The sequence below is a fragment of the Gymnodraco acuticeps genome, unplaced genomic scaffold (assembly GCF_902827175.1).
Source record: "Gymnodraco acuticeps unplaced genomic scaffold, fGymAcu1.1, whole genome shotgun sequence".
NCBI classification, from domain to species: Eukaryota; Metazoa; Chordata; class Actinopteri; order Perciformes; family Bathydraconidae; genus Gymnodraco; species Gymnodraco acuticeps.
This window is the reverse complement of record NW_022990295.1, coordinates 6,701,500-6,721,419: the sequence shown is the minus strand read 5'-3', so window position 1 is coordinate 6,721,419 and position 19,920 is coordinate 6,701,500. Positions and strand designations below refer to the sequence as shown.

Here is a 19,920-nt window from a genome sequence, read left to right as displayed (position 1 = left end):
TGCCACGGAGAGAAGGGACAATCTCGACCAGCGCCTTCTAGTGGCCTGGTTCCCGTCTACATTCAAATCTCCATTGACGGATTTTGTTTGGAATAGAGCAATGTAAATACGATTCATTATGAAGGCTTATGGACTAATGTCTCTGTTAAATACATTTTTGTCAATGATATATCAAAATTTGACAAAAAAACATTATAGAATGGACTCATTATATTTGTCAAATCACGCATGGAGAACTGTTACCACCAGATGGCGCTGCGAGGTCTAGCAGGATTTTTTGTTTACAAAATGTTTTTCTTTTTACCAGAGGCACATATAAATGAAATGGCAGTTGTCCCAAACAAGTGCCATATTTGATTATCGCAGTTATTTATAAGTCAATACCTACATCGTAATCGTTCTGACTATTGTGATTACTGTTGAATAACGTCGCAAAAAAGGTTACGATTACAAGTGGAAGAGTCTCCTAGTGACGCCACCTCCTTTACGGCAAATGGAATATGGCGGAGGGTGAGAAATCCCTAGACGGACTGGAGCTCAGCAAGGTATGAAATTCAAATAGCTAATATAGCTGTCAGTGGTTACTGAGGCTCAGGGGCAACACACTGAGGTATAATGTGCTAGTTTCTCTGTACAAAATACTTTGACCGTGCATTTAAAAGCCATTTAATTGCGTGGTTAGCATTCGTTAGCTACTGTGCTAGCTACCTAAAATGGTAAAAATGTCTGCAGAGGCTGCAGTATTTACTGCTCACCAACAGCCCGTGTTAGTTATTGGTTTTATGGGTCGGTATGTGCTATATAGTACACACTACTGAGAGTGAAAATATGGCAGTGTTATCCGTAAATAAGTGTGTTAATCTCCATCCTGTGGTATTTTGGTGGGCGCATTGTGGCTACAGCGCTACAAACGAGTTTTCATGAGTTAATATATTTTAAACACCATTGCCCCGACTGTTTTTCAAACCCAAACTTTTGCAACCTTTTATAAAATCTTATACAATGCGTTTATTTTTGCAATGTGACAGTAAAACTGGCCTTTTTGGATCTGATTTTATTAAGATTGTAGCAGTTCGACACTTGGGTGAGTTGATGGAGTAGGTTACAGCAATCATTACACCAAAATGACAGGCATGGTTTGTGGCAGGTACACATGGCAGGACCAACGATATAAAATATAAAAATGACTAACTGCAACTCGAACCTCAACGTTCAGGGTGCAGTAATGTACACAGCAATTACCTGCCAACAGGATGGGTTTGAAATTTGAAAAATAACAATTGGAGCAATACATGTTGGGTTATATTAAGGTATCCAGTCCCAAATCATGTTCAGCTGTGAATACTGTATACTCTCTATATCCTATTAAACTACTAGATGTTTTAAGCTTATGCTTACCTAAAAAGTATGTTAAATGTCTACTGGTTTTACCCATGTATTTGCCAGTCACACTTCATTTAGGTCTCAAAACACTCATTTAACTACAGAGCACATTCAAGTCACTGATTGGATATTTTCTGTAAAATAAAACAAACCAACACTATTTTTTTTATTCTGTTCTACCCAATAATGTATGAATATATAGATCCAAGCAATATTAATAATGATTGCTTCATAGATCTATATGAATTCCAAAGGTAAAAACGACCTTGTGTTCATGGGGCTTTTTATTCAACTGCCAGTCAATACAGATGTCAGTGAAAAAAAGCTTCTGTATTTAGGCAGACATCAAGAAAAAGTGTGACTCATACCTCACTAGTAATAACTTAAGTTACTAATGAGTTGGTAAGACATTTAATGGAGATCCATGTGTCTTCATAGGTAAGCTTTTTCTATTTCATGTCATTCTGTTTGTGGTGGACGTTTCCCCACCTCTAAACAACGTGATGGCATCAGTTGTCAACAAATAACTTACTATAGTGTTTTTTTCAAACATTTACATCTCCATAATTTGAATGACATGACTTTAATCCAAAAAAAGTGAAGTTTAAATTGATAAGTAAACATAGTATATTGCTAAAGTTATAATGTATCAGAGAATTGTACCTTTTATAAATGTGGTTCTGAGTCAGGTGATGAGACAGATGTGAGTCATTGTGAAACAAGTCATGCCCAACTCTGTTGTCTTGCAGCAATGGCTGGAGGCCGCAGACAGCAGGGCGGAGCTGTTCCGCTACCTGAAGGAGCAGGTGCCACAGATCTTCTGCCTGAAGAAGGAGTCCACCCCTCAGGAGGAAGAGGAGCTCATGCAGAGCCGACTCCTCTACCCTCTGGAGTGCTTCCTGTTTGGGGAGGATCCTCAGGAGGGTCTGGAGAAGCTCAAGCAGGGCAGCACCTCCTCTCAACTCTGCGGACGTGTTTTTAAAGAGGGAGAGACTGTCTACTCCTGCAGGTCTGAAAACATATCTGAAAAACAAATTGAAAAGAAAATTGTCATGGCAACAATAATTGTAGTTGTGATTCAATTAGCTTGTAATTAAAAGTACTGGAAGACGTCAACATCTACAACAAATCTTATAGTTTTGGTTGTTTTTAGGGATGAATAAATTAAAAGTAAAAAGTATTTGCACATTGCTCAGCCCTATTGGAATCTAGATTACAAGATGAGGTATAAAGCCATGGAGTTCAAAGAGAGCAATAAACCTACCTGGAGACCCTAAAACCCGGAAGTAAGTTAGCATTTTTACCACGTCCGGTTCCTTCCACAAAAAGCAAAGCAATTTATCATAGGATTTTGGAAAATAGCTCGAAATAAGGTCTGTGGTTGACACACATTGAAGAGACAGATCACGTTTTGTTCTACAACATTAAATACATCAGCAGTGACCCCGCTGGTGATTTTTGAAGAGTTTACGAGTCTGAAAAACGATGGTTGTTAACATGTGGCTGAATAGGACCACAGAAGTTGTCGAATACGTTTTACGTCATTACACCGAACACGTAAACACTCCCGCTAAGTTTGTTTGCCCTGTTCTGCTTGAAAGCAAGTACCTGCCTCCTGCAAACTGTTCAAACAAACACTTCAACTTGTACCATTTACAATCTGTATTTTTGAATATGGATCTTAAATCGGCGTGACGTTGAAGCAGCGACCCTGCTGTAGTTCCTTTATAGCATAACGTTAGCATTTTGCTTCTTGCGACTAGATTTATGCTTAGAAAATTATAAAAGTAGGGTAGACATGTGGATATTATCCGACTGAACAAAACGTGAACCGTCTCTTAAATGTATGTCAACCACAGACCTTATTTCCAGCTATTTTCCAAAATCCTATGGAGAAATTGCATTGCTTTTTCGACGAAGGAACCGGAAGGAGTTTACATCCGGGTTTTAGGATGCGTCACTGCGGTTCTCTATTTGTCATCATTAAATAGAACTGTAAGGAACAGTTTGGCCTCATTAGGTTTTAGTTCAGCAATGATCTTATCACACGGCAACCTCACAGTATTTAGGCTAAGTGTTAAAGATAAATAGTTAATTAGTAGATGCAGGTTTCAGTATGTCGCAGTTTGTGAGTGGACTCATTTCTTTGTGGCAGTTCTTCCTCAATTTCCTTATCAAGGTGTCATAAAAAGTTGGATGTCTTAGTATAAACCAGAGGGCAACACTTTTAACACACCGAATAGCTTTCAACTACAAAAATACCTGGTAATAAGTCAATTTAACAATGACAAGAGACAATAACTCAGGTTAAAAAAAGAGGAGGTTTTGTGCAGTTTTCTAGGCGTTTCTTTAAAAAACTCAACTGTCATAAGCACACACAGATATTGAAAGCTGGTACCTGAGTATACAATGAGACTAAAGTCTGTTTGTTATTTTATGAATCATATCCTCTGATACTATAATAAATATGACATTAAGCCAATGACAATCATTCGGTCTCAACAGAACTAAAGTAAAGTGCATGTGCTCATCAAGTTTTCTCTTGAAATGTTGACATTGAAGAAACAGGATGGGTTAATGCAGGAAAGGTCTTCATCCAGTTCAGTTTGGACAGTAACTATGACAACATTCAGCCTCTGATAATACACATTTAAATAACAAATCCTCTTCACATTTCAGGGATTGTGCAATAGATCCCACTTGTGTCCTGTGCATGGACTGCTTCCAGGATAGCGTGCACAAAACCCATCGTTACAAGGTTGGGGTCAATGTTTACATTTTCTATGAATTCTAAATGGACAATTGTATAATTTTTTTTTGATTGATCGCAGTAAGCTTTTCCCCCCTTGGATAAAGACAATGAAAGAAAATCCCTGATTGTTGTATTTATGTTATGACATTTCTTTTTAGGCTAACGCATAGTCGAAGTTACTATGTATGTATACTATGTATGTACTATAGGATGCTTTAGTCGCATACTAAAGCATCCTTAAAGTCTTTGGAACAAAACCCAAGTCCATATGCAACAAAATGTCTGATTAATGGATTTCAAATCAATATAGGACTGATATTTGGTCTTTCATGTTCTAACTCAGTTTTAAATAATAATGCATCCCCACAGCTACAGCAGTTAAACTACTTTATTTCGGCTCAGTGTATCCACTACTCTCCCATAGTGATATACAGCATGTACACTTCTTTCCAGATGCACGCGTCATCAGGAGGGGGCTTCTGTGATTGTGGGGATGTAGAAGCCTGGAAGATTGGCCCCTGTTGCTCCAAACACGACCCAGGAGCAGACACTGCCATGGTAACGGTGAGTTACATAAGAGAGCGGAAAGAGGGATGTGGGAGGGGCGTACTTGTCCCATTCTGTGTCACTGCTCTCTTGGCTGTGAGTTTGGCTCCGGAAATGAGAAAGAAAAAGCACATTGTTGACCTGCACCGACTGGGAACATGTATAACTAGGTTAAAAGATTAGGCGGGTGTTTGAGTGCTGAGAAGCTGGAGGAAAACATTTGTTGGTGCTGGACTGTGCGTGTAATCAGTTTACAGCCTCTCCTACCCGACTGCTGCTTGGAAACATATTGATGATTGATTGCCCTGTGCAGCAGGCCCTTCTTTGCTGATGTGTTTGGGCTTTTCTCTGATAAGATCCTACTCGGGAGCTCTGAGCAGACGTGCAGCTTGACGGCTGTGCGCCTGTTTCCGTAAACAGCAGGTGCTCCTATTAACAAAGACATTACTGGCACCAGTCCACCAGGCTGCGGTGTGTGTTATTTTACACTAGATCTGAACCTGTGCTTAACAAGAAGTGACGCATCACATGGCCATGAACACATCTCCATGCTGAACATGAAAACCCATCATGCTGCTTCACACCTCTTTTTGTTTAGATTGTGGTAGATTCCAGTGCTTGTTCTCACACAGTAGTGTGACGTAGGGACCGGTGTAAACACACAGACACACAGTATGTTTGTTTGGTTTGTGTGTTAAATGTCAGACATTTGTATGAAATACTTCGTCGCTATGTGGAATGTTACTCAGGGGATTTTATTTGAACTCCACTTTGGCGGCTGCCTGTTAGCTCTTATTAAGAAAAAGATATAGGCCGACTCCATGTCATATTGGAGCGTCAGTGCTTGTGCCAAAGAAAATAGGGAATTATAGAAGGTCAGAAACGTTATCCATTTCAGAGTAGCTCGTGTTTTTGGAAAGTTAATTATTTCTATTTTTCAGTTTTAATCATGGAATACTTTCACTTTATGAAATCATTGACGTCTCTAACAAATGACACTTAGTTGTCAGAAAAGAAATGTTTCTCCCTAGTATGAGACAGTGTTTCTACTTTGATAGTTTTGGAGCAAGACAACTCTTGAAATGTTATTGGTGTGCTTAAATAATCCTGTGTCTCATTTTGTGCAGGATGAGTGTGGAGTGGAGCCTGAGTTATACGAGCGTGCTGAAAGGCTGTTTCGGATACTACTGCACTACGTCACAGATTTCTTGGTGTGGGAGGAGAGCCACGACCTCTCAGCCGAGCTCCAGCCCCGGTATGGCCTGTCTAATCACATGCAAATACATCAATTCACAAGCAAAGCACACAACTTTACTTTGACAGTGTATTTCTCCTTCTGTGCAGGGCAAAAGACAATGCATACTACTGTGTACTGTACAATGATGAGCACCACTCGTACGACCATGTGATCTACACCCTGCAGCGCTCTGTTAACTGTGATCAGGCTGAAGCGCAGACACACACAGCACTTATTGACAAGGAGGTATTTTTTGTTTTCATAACTCTTCCTTAACAATACTGTAAATTCTAAGGGAGACGACTTAAATCTTAACACATCATATCTACTGCAGAAAATGTAATATTTGATAACTGTTGCAGGGTCGGCGGGCAGTAAAGAGAGGAACCCTTCGTTCCTGCCAACAAGCAAAAGATCTCATCAGGGTAACCACCAGCCTCTGACTTTCATGCAAGACATTTTATATCACAACAAGTCTTGAATCTGAAATCTTTATTGTCCAGTTTTGCATTTTTAAGCACATTCTAAATCTTTCTCTGCTGTTTTTCAGTCCAACTCGGAGCACATTTCCCAGCAGCCACTACGTGTAGAGATCCTTCACTCAGCAGTTATGGCTCATCAAACTTTTGTTCTGCGCCTCGGCCCCTGGTTCCAAAAGATCATCGGTTACTCAGGTATTGTTCCCATACCTGCACAACAGTCTTAAAAGTTTCATTTATTGATTTCTCACTTTTGATGGGTAGCATTGTCTAAAGAAAGCTGCAAAATGTGTGTATGATTTGAACTTTTAGCGTCAAATTGCGTCCAGAAAATACCCTCAGTCAATAGAATCAAACAAGTCTCACTGCTGCAGAAGATGTTCATTTTGGTTATAGTTAGTCCTCAGTTGTCCCTGCCCAGTTGCATGTCATGTGATTGGGAACCTTTGTGTTTGTGCAGTGGGCTTCAGGCAGGCTTTCTGTCAGGTGGCACTAGAAACCAATCCAGACGGGGACCAGCCTTGCCTCATCAGCAAACTCATGCTGCACGACGGCAAGATGTACAAAGGCAAGTGAATCTGAGCTTGATCTTCAGTACAAGCTTATCCTCAACTCGGTTCCATTTGAGACTAACATGAAGGTTTTTTTCCTATTTCCTCAAGGTGCACGCAAGATCGTCCACGAACTGATTTTCTGTAGCATGCTAATGGAGACGGAGTTCAAGAGGCTTTTTGCAATTGAATTCACAAAGGTAAAACAAATATTATTGTTTGCTTTTTTTCAATTCTATAACCTGCCTAAATTAATACATGTTTTGTACATGTACAATTAATACCTCTACTTTGTCTTCTCAGCACTACAAGCAGCTGCAAAGGGACTTTATAGTAGATGACCATGAGAGGAGCATATCCATCACTGCTTTGTCTGTTCAAATATTCACTGTACCCACACTGGTGAGTGTGGTTTTTTGTTCGGGCATTAATGTAGATATTGTGTTATAAACCTATTTCCTGCAGACAATTATTGCAAATATTCAGTTTTTTTAATGCAGAATAAATGTGTCCCTGGGATATATGCCGGTTGTAAACTTTTCCACTGGAGGCAAAAGCCAGATGTCAATTAATGTGGATTTTCCAGTGTAAAAGGGGCTATAATGGGGTAAATGTTATTTGTCTTTAAATCTGTGACTTAACATCCATGTCTTTTCTCACGCGCCTGTTCCTCTTTTAGGCCAGACAGCTCATCGAAGTGGGCAATGTCATTAAAGTGATAGTTGGTACCGTCATGGATTTGCTGCGTGAACATCTGGATGACAACAATCGCTTCTTCTTCCTCGGCTACAACTCTGACAAATTCTCACGCATTCAGGTCATCTTCCACGACCTCAGGTCATTAAACAGGAAACAACTTGAACTACTCTCAGTTTCTAACTTGTTTTGGTTCTTTATCTAATATGGAACTTGTGTCTCCCAGGTACATCCTGATCAGTAAACCCCCAGTATGGACTGAAGAGCTGCGGACAGAGTTCATGGAGGGATTCAAAGTCTTTCTTGGGCTTCTCAAATGCATGCAGGTAATAATGATCTCAACTCTGATTCATTCTTGATACTGTGCAATAGCAGGGCAATTAGCTTACAGAAACTTGAGAAACCAGATATTTGATACCTTCTTTTACTTTCGTTTTCAGGGTATGGAGGAGGTGAAGCGCCAGTTTGGTCAACACATTGCGGTAGAGCCAGAATGGGAGGCTGGCTTTTCTCTTCAGATCCAGCTTCGCCACATTCTTGCTATGTTTCAGGACTGGTGTTCCTCTGATGTGAGTTGTCATGCAATTTGTCCCTCAAATCAAAGTTATCGACAGACTTAGGGAGCGTCACCCCCTCACTGTCTGTTCACTTAGAATAGGCAGAAGTAAAGAAGAGAGGATGTCATTGCTTTGGTCAATTACTGCCTGTTTGTCCCCCTAGGAGGAGATATTGATGGTTGCATTCAAAGAGTGCCACAGTGTCCTGATGCAGTGCAATAACCAGCCCTTCCATAGAGAGGCCACCGACTACTACATGTGCAAACACATCATCCATGTTCATCCATACAAAGTGTCCCAAGAGCCTGTCAGCATACACCTGCCCGTCTCCAGGCTACTAGCTGGTAGGATCATTTATTTCAGACACTTGTATATTCTTTTGGTATTTTTCTTTTACAGTGAACTTACTGTTCCGTGTATTTTAATCCCTAGGTCTGTATGTACTAATGTGCAGAGCAGGGGCAGTTGATCGTCTGGATAATCTTGTAAGTGTCTTCAAACCATATTGAAATGCTTAGTTAGCAGCCTGATTCAGTGTTCAGTGTGGGCTGTGTTGTTGTCTTTATTGAATAAACATCTTAACGTCCACCGCTGGTATTAGAGAGTTAAGGTTTTCCTCCATCTGTTGCAGGAGGGCTTTGACCGCACCCAGCTGGTGGAGCATCCTCTGCGCTGTGTGGTGCTGGCTGCTCAGGTCTCTGCTGAAATGTGGCGGAGAAACGGGCTCTCATTGGTCAGCCAGGTATAACACACCTCTTTGCGGCTCAACGCATCTTTTTTTTCTCTTTATTATTAACTAAATAAACACATTTCAAGTCAATTAAGTGTTGTTTCACATGATCAGGTCTACTACTATCAGGATGTCAAATGCAGGGACGAGATGTACGATAAGGACATTCTCATGCTACAGGTTGGCGGCCATCATACATTGAGAATATCTTCCCATATCTGCTCTTACTCTTCACCTTTTTTATACATGTGTTGATATATGACCTTCTCTTAAAATGTTCAAACAGATTGCTGCTTCCAAAATGGACCCCAACCACTTCCTCATGCTGGTCTTGTTGAGATTCGAGCTCTTTGATTATTTCAATGGAAGTTGTTCAAGCAAAGACCAGGTAAGCACCAAACTATTAACCACTCAGAAGAAAATAAAATGTTGCGCCACAAAATGCTCTACTTATGTAATGCAACACCATTTTCAGGATGAGCTGATACAGTGGAACCGCCTGACAGAGGAGATGCTGTACCTCCTTATCGTCATCACAGGTACACTGTCACATTCTGCTAATCATGGGAAGATAGTTAGTTGGATATGAACCAAACTGCAGTATCTGACCAGTGTTGTGGTTCAGGTGAGCGATATGTCCCCGGTGTCAGTGAGGTGACCAAAGAGGACGTGACGATGAGGGAGGTTATCCACCTGCTGTGCATTGAGCCCATGGCTCACAGTAGCCTGGTCAAAGGTCTGCCAGAGAACGTAAGAACCACATGCTGGCTAAATTATAGTTACATGTTTTGTTTTACGATTGAATAATCCTTGGAGAACACGTTAAACATTTCTTCTTTTGTAGGAGAGCCACGAAACCGGCCTGGAGTCTGTAATTACCAAAGTTGCCACCTTCAAGTACGTAAAGACCGTAAAATAGCTAGTGGGTTATTAGTTAATGGTAACTTCGGAGTTGGTTTAAATCAGTCTATTCTGCTTCTCTCTTTAGAAAACCCGGAGTTTCAGGGCATGGATTGTATGGAGTAAAAAAAGAGCTTCTGGTAGAATTCAATCCTTTCTTCTACCACTACTCAAGATCACAGCATAGCAAGGTACACCGTGTTTTAACTCCAGTTTTACATAACATTTGAACTTCAGTGAATATCCCTTATTTCATTTGTCTCCTTTACTGTTTGCAGGCTGAAGAGTCTCAGAAGAAGAGGAGGACTCACGAGGGCAATGACAAAGGTTATTCATGTATTTCCTCTGCACACTGTTCTGTATACCTCTAAGATGTAACAATATGTTCTCCTTGCTAATGAAGCAGCTCCGCCAACATTCCTTCTGTTTGTCTTTGTTCCCAGCTCTGCGTCCTCCGATGCCCCCCCCCTTCTGCCCAGCTTTCTCCAGCGTAGTGCGGCTGCTCTCCTGCGACATTATCATCCACGTCCTGAGGCGTGTCCTGCAGAGAGCTGCAGAGGACCGGGCCACCCATTGGACAGAAGCCATGATCCAGAGGGTACACATCACATCAGTTTCTTTCTAGTCTACCTTGCTCCGGCTTTTGCTTTTTATTACTAAAACCACTTGCAGTAACTAAATGCATGCGTTTACCACACAGGCCCTGCACTTGATAGGCCAGGCATTGCTTGAAGAGAAATCACAGCTTGAAGAGAGCACTGATGAGGAGGTGACTTTTGATTTCAGCCTCAAGGCCCGCAGTAAGTGACAACTAATTATTTTGTTTTCAGCACTCCCTTACTATCAATCAGATTTCTCAAATCTATAAATCGGTTTAGTTTTGGATATTCTGTGGTAATATAAATGTCTCTTCTGGTTTTCCAGGAATCGGTTCAGAACATGGGAAGTCAGTGTTTCTCTTGCTGTCCAAGATCAAGGCTGTTCCTTCCCTCGAAGCCCAAAAAGACATGGTCAAATGGGTACTACAGGTATACATATTATTATTATTGCATAACAGTTATTATCATTTTTGTACATTCATGCATTTCTCTTCAACATTCAATTTTTCTTCAATTAACAATGTTTTATATTTTTCTACTAGATGTTTGAGATTGTCAAGTGCCTTAGAGAGAAGTCCAGTCCATCTGCCTCCATGAGCATGGATACCAGCAAGCCAGAGGAGGTAAAAGAACCTTGCATAACGATAAAGACATTTGCATTTACTGGTCCTGTTGGCTCAAGATAACGTTTTCTTGTGCTAGAGTGAGTATTCAAGAAAGCTTAATGTCATTGTTACCCAACATAAAACTGTACTTCTCCCATCGTGGTCAGTCATTTAAGAATCTTAAAAAATAGAATTATAAAAGATCAAGACTAACAGGCATCTTGTGCTGCTCAGAGCCGCACGGTCTTCATGTCAGTACCTCCTTAGTCTTACAGCATTACACTGACAGTTCAATATTCATTTGGTTTACCAATGAGACCTAAGTTTAAGTTACCGCTCACAATGATAGCTCTCACTCATGAAATTGTATGAAATAACAAAAAGTTGATTGCATTGTGTATCTTTTTAGTTTCTGGAGATTTGAATCGGTTTGTTATTATTCCAGAGTGCTCAGGACAAAGAGAAAGCTGAGCGCAAAAGAAAGGCCGAAGCAGCCAAACTCCACCGGCAGAAGATTATGGCTCAGATGTCCGCGATGCAGAAAAACTTCATAGAGTCAAACAAGATGCTGTATGAAAACATGCCAGAGAGCGGGACACAGGGAGAGCCTGTGACAACTCCTGAGAAGTGAGGAGCAACATGGAAAAACAAATCAATGGCTGTGTGTAGCTTGCTTGAGATCAACATCTAAAACAAATAGATTTGGCTAATTCTCGTTGGGGTTATGTTGACTCCTCTAGCTGCGCCATGGAGCACAGGGAGCTGTGTGTCGCGGTGGGGCCCCTACGAGGCTGCTCCCCGGCCGAGAGGGAGGTGCTCACCTGCATCCTGTGCCAGGAGGAACAGGAAGTGGTGGCCCAGGCCCCAGCCATGGTACTGACTGCGTGTGTCCAGAGGTCCACAGTGCTGACACAGTGCAGAGGAAAGATACCGGCCAACAGAGCAGATGGTCAGTCTCCATTTGTTTCATTTCATTGTTAACTGTAATTTGATTGGAAGAAATCTTGAACTAATGTGTGCTTTTGTATGTATCCCTTGAAGGGACAGGGGCATCATATCCCCTCTTCATGCCTCCTGAACTGGCAGTTGGGACCCACACGGGCAGCTGTGGACACGTCATGCATGCCACATGTTGGCAGAAGTAAGTCATTGTATACATTTTAAAACTAAACTATAAAGAACACATTTGATGATAATGTATCTGTGTGATCCACTTGAAGACTCCATTTGCCATTAGGTTGCTATTTCTATATTTTTCAGATATTTTGAGGCAGTTCAGAACATGACCAGGAACCGGCTTCATGCTGAGCTGATCATCGACCTGGAGAACGGGGAGTACTTGTGTCCCCTGTGCAAATCTCTGTGCAACACTGTGGTCCCTCTCATCCCGTTTGAAACACTAACATTTAACTAGTAAGTCCAGCTCGGCTTCTTCAGGCCAATCTTTTAATCGATTGATACCTGTACGAATGTTTAATGAATATTTATTTCCTGTGTGCAGTGAAAATGCAGAGATAATTGGACAGCATTTGACCCTGCCTCGCTGGATCCAGATCCTCTCTGCCAGGATTAAAGGACTCAAGTCTGTTGCTCAGGATAATGGTAAGAAGACATAATCCACATACAATGACTATATAGGACAATGGCACTAACCCTCTAACACATATGAATGTGTTGGAGGGTTAGGGTTAGTCACTAGCAGTATGCCATTAATGTAAACTCAGCACTGCAGTTGCGTCATAAGAAAAGCCAAAGTAAGCTTTAGAGGGTGGAGGACAAGCAGCTGCAGAAGTTTTATTTCGCACGTACCGTCACAAACGGAAAACAGGTGCATGCTGACTATGGAGAATATGGAGGTTGATAAATGACTACCTTTTATATATCATCTCCTCTGCTTCAATATCTACTAAGTTCCGTTATACCTATTTGTTGCCATGTGCTACACGAGACACTGATGATTTCTCTCTGGTGCAGAATGCAACACACAGGCCAGCAGTGTTGATGCGGACACGGGGCTGTGTGGGGAGAGTCAGCCAGACTTCAGATCCATTCTGAGCTACGGAGTACAAGAACCGTGAGTGAACCTGTCAGCGCCCTCTGAGTGTCTTTGTGTCCTATAGAGCAGCAGCTTGAACTCTCTGCTGCTGGTGGTTTTTAGGAGGAAGTTCTCCGACAGCATAGTGGAGATGCTGGTTGTCTGCGCCACCACGGTTCACAGGGTGGGTCTGCAGACGGGACCCAACGAGCTGTGCCCACGTGTGCCCCTTATGGCTTGGAACACATGTGCCTTCACTATACAGGCCATAGGTACAGTAATAGTTATAATACAATTTCTGTCTATCTGCCCCCTTTTTAAGTTTTTGCAATTCTCAAAATATGTTTTGTCTTCACAGAAAACATATTGCAGGAAGAGGGCAAGCCACTCTTTGGGTCCTTGCAGAACAGACAGGTTGGCTGCCATTTGACTACATAAAGCATGATATGTATAATGTTAGGACTTGGTCAGACATCAGTTTTTAAATGCTTCTCTATTTCAGCTTGCAGGTCTGAAGGCGATTGTTCAGTTTTCAGCAGCTCAGAGACTAAAGAGCTCCCAGGCTGTCATTCAAAGGCACTTCAACGACATGTTGGGGGGTATGTGGACATTTAAAATGTATTTAACAAAATGTAATTATTATATTATTATTATTGCCCTTTTCTATATAAAGCATACTGTGTTCTTCCTTTATGTAATTTAGTATGTGCTACTTTTTCTTGCTGTCCATTTACACTGTGGTCTTAACTGTGACTTTTCCCACAGTCTTGCTACCGGTCATAGGCAGAAAGAACACGCCTTCTATCCTGGAGGTCGACTTCTTCCATCTTCTGGTAGGTTTCACCTGAAACGGGGGTCCAGTGGATCCTCAAACAGTTTCGATCGGCATCATTGATTTCATTTTTTAAATGTATTTAACATTTCTACTCGTCATTTCTGAGTTTATTTTAATATAACTTTATTTTTGTTTCTCCTTGCATGTATTAACATCTTTGTTTATTGTGTGTGTGTCCTTGTGTGTTTTGTCAGGTGGGCTTGGTGTTGTCTATACCCTCACTGTATCAGGAGGAGGCTGTAGACCTACAGCCGTCAGCCGTCAGCTCCGCCTACAACCACCTGCACATCCTGCACATGGTCACCATGGCTCACATGCTGCAGGTCCTCCTGTCCTCCACAGGTACAGACAGCATAACCATACGTTATGTATGTTGTGTTTTACCCTACTACCTCAGAATGCTGTTTAATATCACAGATGAATAAATAATGGTGGCATTTCTACCTAGATTTCCCTGCAGTAGCTGGAGAGGAAACAGAGGAGACGAGGGCTGCAGCAGAGCTGTACGCTGCAGTGTCACATCACACCGACAGGTACAAGGGTTTCTGACAAAAACATGAGCACATGTTTTTTTGATTTAACATTTGTACATGATAAAAACTAGAAAGGAGGATCAGATCTGTGAACTACTTGTCGTTTGTATATCTTGGTTATCCTTTTATAAGTATAGTGGTAACTAAAGGTTATTGAGGTACACTCTACTGAATAATAAGTAGGGCCGGGACTTTAACGCGTTAATTAAGATTAATTAATTACACAAAAATTAACGCGTTAAAAAAATTAACGCATTTTAATCGCACTTATTTTTGCACCGCGGAACGTTTCTCACTGGATGAGTTTCAGGCGTACCGATTATACTGGAGCACCAACTAACGTTCATGACTTCAGACAACAACAAACCACAGTGAACAACAGTGGGAAATGTTGTTTTAAAAAACGGACGGATGGAAGCGTCGATAAGAGCACGGTTGTGTGCAAATTATGCAAAAAGGAATTCGCATATCACCGCAGCACATCAAGCCTCAAGTATCACCTCAATGCAAAAACATATAGCAGCTAGCGTGGAAGTTAGCCTCTTTTATCGCGTTCACACCAAAAAGAGCCGGTACTAAAATTAGTTCATGAGAACCTTTTTACCCCCTTTTTACCCCCACGGGTACGGCTCTCTTGTGAGAAAATAGCTATATTTCTGATTGGCTGGGCGGATTGCAAACCACGCCCCGTAAAACTCCCAAAAAGTTTTGTGAAGCCGCCATTTTATTATCCTCGCATTAGCATTATTAGCATTAGCATTATCCCAGCGCAGAAACGCAGAGAGACTAACTTATGAAAACACAAAATAAAACATGGGAGCGGTGGAGATGAGGAGGTGTCGGCGTTCTGGCGATTTACTCGGAAGGCTTCAGTAGAAGCTGCTGGGACTCCCAGCAGCTTCTACTGAAGCCAGTCCCCAACTCCGGGGACTTCCGGCCGGGGACTTTGGGCGGCAGTATACGCCGTGAAGTGGTTTGCGGCCTGCCAGTAAACCCAAAGCAGAAGAAGAAGAAGTGACGTCAGCGGCTTCATTTGCCTAATCCTCCCCCAGGTTCAAAGAGTTCTCATGAACTAAGTTCTCATGAACCTTTGTGGGAAAAGTACTGCGGTGTGAATGCGCCTCATGGTATACTAAAATCCATGTGAAAAAAATTGCTTCTCACTGTTCTCAGGTCAAATATTTATATGTGATTAAAAATGCGATTTAATTTCGATTAATTAATTACAAAGCCTCTAATTAATTAGATTAATTTTTTTAATCGAGTCCCGGCCCTAATAATAAGCAAAACAATTTCTATTTTAAAGCCCATTCGCTTATACAGCAACTTGCTGCACAACCATTAACAACTAGAAACAGCAAGCGTGTAGATATGCAATTATATTGTGCTCAAAACTAATAGACATGTATATTAAGGAAATGCAAAGGTCATGTGTTGTGATACTTTGATTAAAACACTTAAAAATACATTTTGGTTTTGTGACCCAAAAGTATTGCATGATTATTTATATATATATATATATATATATATACCATTTATACCATTTATTTAGCTGTTCCTAATAGTTTTGGAGTTATTATGGGATCAGTCCTCCACAGTGTGTATGGATGTAATTCTCAGCAGTGATGTTTCACAACCTTAGAGTTTCTTCTACTTTGTTACATTACCCTCTCAGATGCTGATGCTAAAACTGAGCTTCTGCTATTGTTACCTTCTTTGTGGCAAATGTGTTCTTTATGTGTTTGATGTGCGCAGTGCTACCACCCTTATATTATTTTGTAAGCAATGTTTGAGCGTCCCAGTACCCTGCAATAGGGAGAACATTGTTATTTTGAACCTTTCATATCAGACCTTTAATGAAAACATTAAACAAACAACCTCTCAGTCGAGGCAATCATCGCTCCTTGTTCGCTGGTGTCATGGCCCTTTTTATGCTGCATGTTCAGAGACGTACACATTAATGTGGACTTCCTTCAGCTTGTTTGACTGATTCCTCTTGGTTTTGCTCATCAGGCTGAATTCAGATGTGTCCGGCAGCTCTGTGGCAGAAAGAGTAAAGAGAGGAATGGAACCTTTCCTGCGCTGTGCTGCTCTCTTTTTCAATTGCCTTACAGGAGTCAATCCTCCAGAGGAGCTTTCTAGTACTGCAGGTAGGTGAAGGAATATACGACTACAACTAAATGTATATGGTGATTCGAGGAAATCAAGCTCACGTTTTGGCTCTTTGCAGTTACCTCTCAAGGACAGATGGAGGCACTATGCAGCTACTTGGCACTTCCCTCCAATGTTTTCCAGCTCTTCCAGGAACACAGAGACCCCGTTACTCCACTGCTGCAGAGGTAGGTGATGAACATGAGGCAAAGATATGTTCATATTTATCCGAGAGTTTGTATGACAATGTTTTTGATTCCTTAGGTGGTGCGGGAACCCAGCTGTTACCAAAGCCCTGAGAGGCAAAATCCAGAGCGTCAGGTAGGCTTAAGCCTTTGTTTCCTTTAGTCCCACTTTTATTTTGTAATAAAACATAATCTCGTAAAACAATGAATAAACTCTTTCCCCAGATACCCCAGAAGAAGGAATCGTCTGATTGATCTTCCTGAGGATTACAGTGCTCTCCTCAATCAAGCATGCCATTTTCAGTAAGTTGGAATTGAACTGGCCTTTCCGTCACAACGTTGTGCTGTAAAGTCTGTCCGAGATGTTCAGCCTGTCTCCTCTGTACTCCGTCCTCAGGTGCCCCAAGTCCACAGACGATGACAGGAAGCACCCGACCCTGTGCCTGTTCTGCGGGGCCATGCTGTGCTCTCAGAGCTCCTGCTGCCTCAGCCAGCTGGATGGAGAGGATGTGGGGGCCTGCACCGCCCACGCTGCTACCTGTGGAGCCGGAGTGGGCATGTTCCTTAGGTGGGTCAACTAAAACAGGATTTGTATCTGCTTTTTTAAAAATGAATTGCATGCTTTCCTGCTTGAAATGTGCTGAATATGAATTCTGATTTGATGTTGACAGGATAAGAGAGTGTGAAATTGTACTGATGGCCAGTAAGACTCGAGGAAGCACTTACCCTGCTCCTTACCTGGATGATTATGGGGAGACTGATCCTCACCTTGGGTAAGAATCACAGCTTTTTGTCCAGGTGCTATACTGTTATAACTTCTGCTTACAAGTGTTGTTATGGCCTCCTACTGGCAAGTCAGTATTGTAATAGCTGCTGCAAGTTTAAACACCTCCACCACCTGCAGGCATTAAGTGTTACAGCTGCTTTTTATTCAGAACTGCAGCTGGGACACCCATTGTGTTCAGATAATATTATCTGAGACTGTTGCTTCACATCGGTGACACCATTTGTCCCCGTTTAAAATTGGTCGGTAATAGACCAAAAGGATTTGGATTTCCGTATTGGGAGCAAGATTATATCGCACCTTTTAAACATCATATTAACAATCCTTTGAATTTAACAAAATACGAATGATATCATTTAGTATTACTGCTTCAGTAGAAGCTTGTTACAATATACCATTGTTGTATCAAATGTTTTGTGTGTTTCGTTGACAATCCCTTCAATAAATCCCTCCCTGTCTTTTCATTTCTAGAAGGGGCAATCCACTGCACCTTTGCCCAGAGCGCTACAGGAAGCTGAACCAGCTGTGGCAGCAGCACTGCATCCTGGAAGAAATCGCCCGCAGCCTGGAGGTGGTCAATGTTATGTTTGCCTTTGAGTGGCAGATGTTGTGATGATTGCTCCAGATGTGGTGGCCGGGAAGTAAAGAGCACAGCCATAGAGCACACCCTGCTCCGGTGCTCCTAGGGCACAAACACACATACACACACACACACACGCATGCACACACATATAGAAACCTCCTACAATCAAAGGAGGTCTGAGCAGCCACCCCCTCCCTGATGAAACCCCTGCTGGAGTATAGAGAGGTGGGATGGTCGGAGGAAGAATAGTGGAGCGAGATGAATAATAAGTAAACCCAAGTCGCCTTGTTTTAATTTGATTGTCTGCTGTGACAGTGAGTTTCTCCCAGAGTAATGTTATTTGCAAGAGGCTCCTTCAAATAAAGACAAACACCAACATGTTTCAGTTATCCATTTATATATTTGACTTCCCTCAGTAATGCTGTGAATTTTCTGCATTCTCTTTTGGTGTTAGTCACTATGATTTGTCATGAGTTATATAATGCTGTTTAAAAAGGTACATTTGTTTGGAAATCAGGCGCGTTTAGAGACATCACACATTTTTGCTTTTGCCCATTCATTATGTAGACAGTGATATGATGAAGCCACATCCTAACGTCACCTTTACTCGCAAATAGGAGCATATGTAAGGAATAAAGAATATACATTTTATTCAAGTTGTATTTAAACAAATCCAGTATTCTGAAGGATACAGTGACGATCCCACATGTTTCCTGAAAAAGAGATGCATTGAATGATAAACAGACACTTTTCTGAATATTTCAGCCACATTTCCTCGCTGACCCTAAGAATTGGTGAGCGAATAATATAAAACCCTCCCTACCATATATGGTATTATAAAATGCCCTTTTATAAATACAAAAAAAAAGGTTTAGGCCAAAGTGGTTCTTATTATAATGATCTGATATCCAGTGTACATTTGTTAAGATGAAACGTATAGAGGGGACCATTGCTTGTTACAATTCTCCACGTAGTGGTAATCCAATTTATACAAATGGAAATTAAGTTAAAATATTTTCTTTTTAGGAAAGAAATGTACTTTATATTGAACACAATATAAGAAAATATCTTTTATTTTCAGTTACTCATCCATCATTCAGCCTTTCAGGAAATGTGTGAATATAAATGTCCTCTGTGTTGTTTGACAGACCTACATGACTTCCAGGCTGTGGAAATAAAGACATTGGCCTATATACTGATTATCTGCTTCTGTGCCCTGAATCAATCCGAGTGTGTATAAAATCTAAAGTGTTATGCGATAAGATTGAATGAAATGGAATACAAACCTTCTTGTAACACACCATAGAATAAATTAATTATCTTTTTCCACTATCAATACTGCATCATCCATCAAGTGAGAGCCCGATGAGGCAAAATCAAGATTGCTTAAAGGTAACCCCCAACTTTAATTTAGCAACCTACAAGTCGTTTAGCTTCACCAAATGTTAAAGCTTTAATTTGGCTACTGATCTGCCATGTGCTCCTTAATTTGGGGGGGAAAAGGCAGAAAAGTTCATTTGACCAACAGATGTCATCCGGCCATCATCAGAATGTGTTTAAGGCTTATTAAACATTTAGTAAGCCCTGGTAGTGTAGTTTGCAATGTACAGTTTGGAGCACTAACAAAACAATAATAATGAACATATCTAGCTCAGAAGGTTTACTGCCAAGCTTTTAGTTTCTCATCCCAGCAAATATGGCTGAGGTGTTTTTATAAGACCATGGTGGCATTGCTGAGGCACGTTAGTAATTGTAAATGGTTTAAAAGGATTATGTGTT

The 19,920-nt window shown here is 41.3% G+C and overlaps 1 protein-coding gene across 1 annotated transcript; it reads left to right on the top strand.

Moving 5' to 3' along the window:
* The first annotated feature begins 302 nt into the window (after positions 1 to 302).
* On the top strand, positions 303 to 19,340 carry ubr1 (ubiquitin protein ligase E3 component n-recognin 1). The gene is made up of 47 exons (XM_034222250.1): positions 303 to 545; positions 2,133 to 2,392; positions 4,063 to 4,141; positions 4,589 to 4,699; positions 5,809 to 5,936; positions 6,026 to 6,164; positions 6,281 to 6,343; positions 6,469 to 6,592; positions 6,858 to 6,965; positions 7,060 to 7,148; positions 7,252 to 7,350; positions 7,628 to 7,785; positions 7,871 to 7,970; positions 8,085 to 8,213; positions 8,365 to 8,545; positions 8,634 to 8,686; positions 8,833 to 8,943; positions 9,046 to 9,111; positions 9,218 to 9,319; positions 9,407 to 9,470; positions 9,557 to 9,681; positions 9,776 to 9,828; positions 9,920 to 10,022; positions 10,110 to 10,158; positions 10,275 to 10,429; positions 10,532 to 10,631; positions 10,756 to 10,859; positions 10,973 to 11,053; positions 11,481 to 11,662; positions 11,776 to 11,984; positions 12,077 to 12,176; positions 12,296 to 12,448; positions 12,537 to 12,637; positions 13,010 to 13,109; positions 13,194 to 13,342; positions 13,429 to 13,484; positions 13,573 to 13,669; positions 13,836 to 13,903; positions 14,100 to 14,247; positions 14,354 to 14,438; positions 16,452 to 16,588; positions 16,669 to 16,777; positions 16,854 to 16,910; positions 17,000 to 17,077; positions 17,172 to 17,342; positions 17,446 to 17,547; positions 18,030 to 19,340. The coding sequence occupies exons 1-47, from the start codon at positions 501 to 503 to the stop codon at positions 18,169 to 18,171; spliced, it is 5,223 nt and encodes a 1,740-aa protein (XP_034078141.1). The 5' UTR covers positions 303 to 500; the 3' UTR covers positions 18,172 to 19,340.
* Positions 19,341 to 19,920: the final 580 nt, after the last annotated feature.

What these genes read in the sequence shown, in the direction of transcription:
- ubr1 (XM_034222250.1), top strand. Translation starts at nt 501, where the DNA reads ATGGCGGAGGGTGAGAAATCCCTAGACGGACTGGAGCTCAGCAAG. An exon ending in ACCGGCCAACAGAGCAGATG is followed by an intron (nt 11,985 to 12,076) that starts GTCAGTCTCCAT and finishes TATCCCTTGAAG; the next exon opens with GGACAGGGGCATCATATCCC. An exon ending in AATCAAGCATGCCATTTTCA is followed by an intron (nt 17,078 to 17,171) that starts GTAAGTTGGAAT and finishes CTCCGTCCTCAG; the next exon opens with GTGCCCCAAGTCCACAGACG.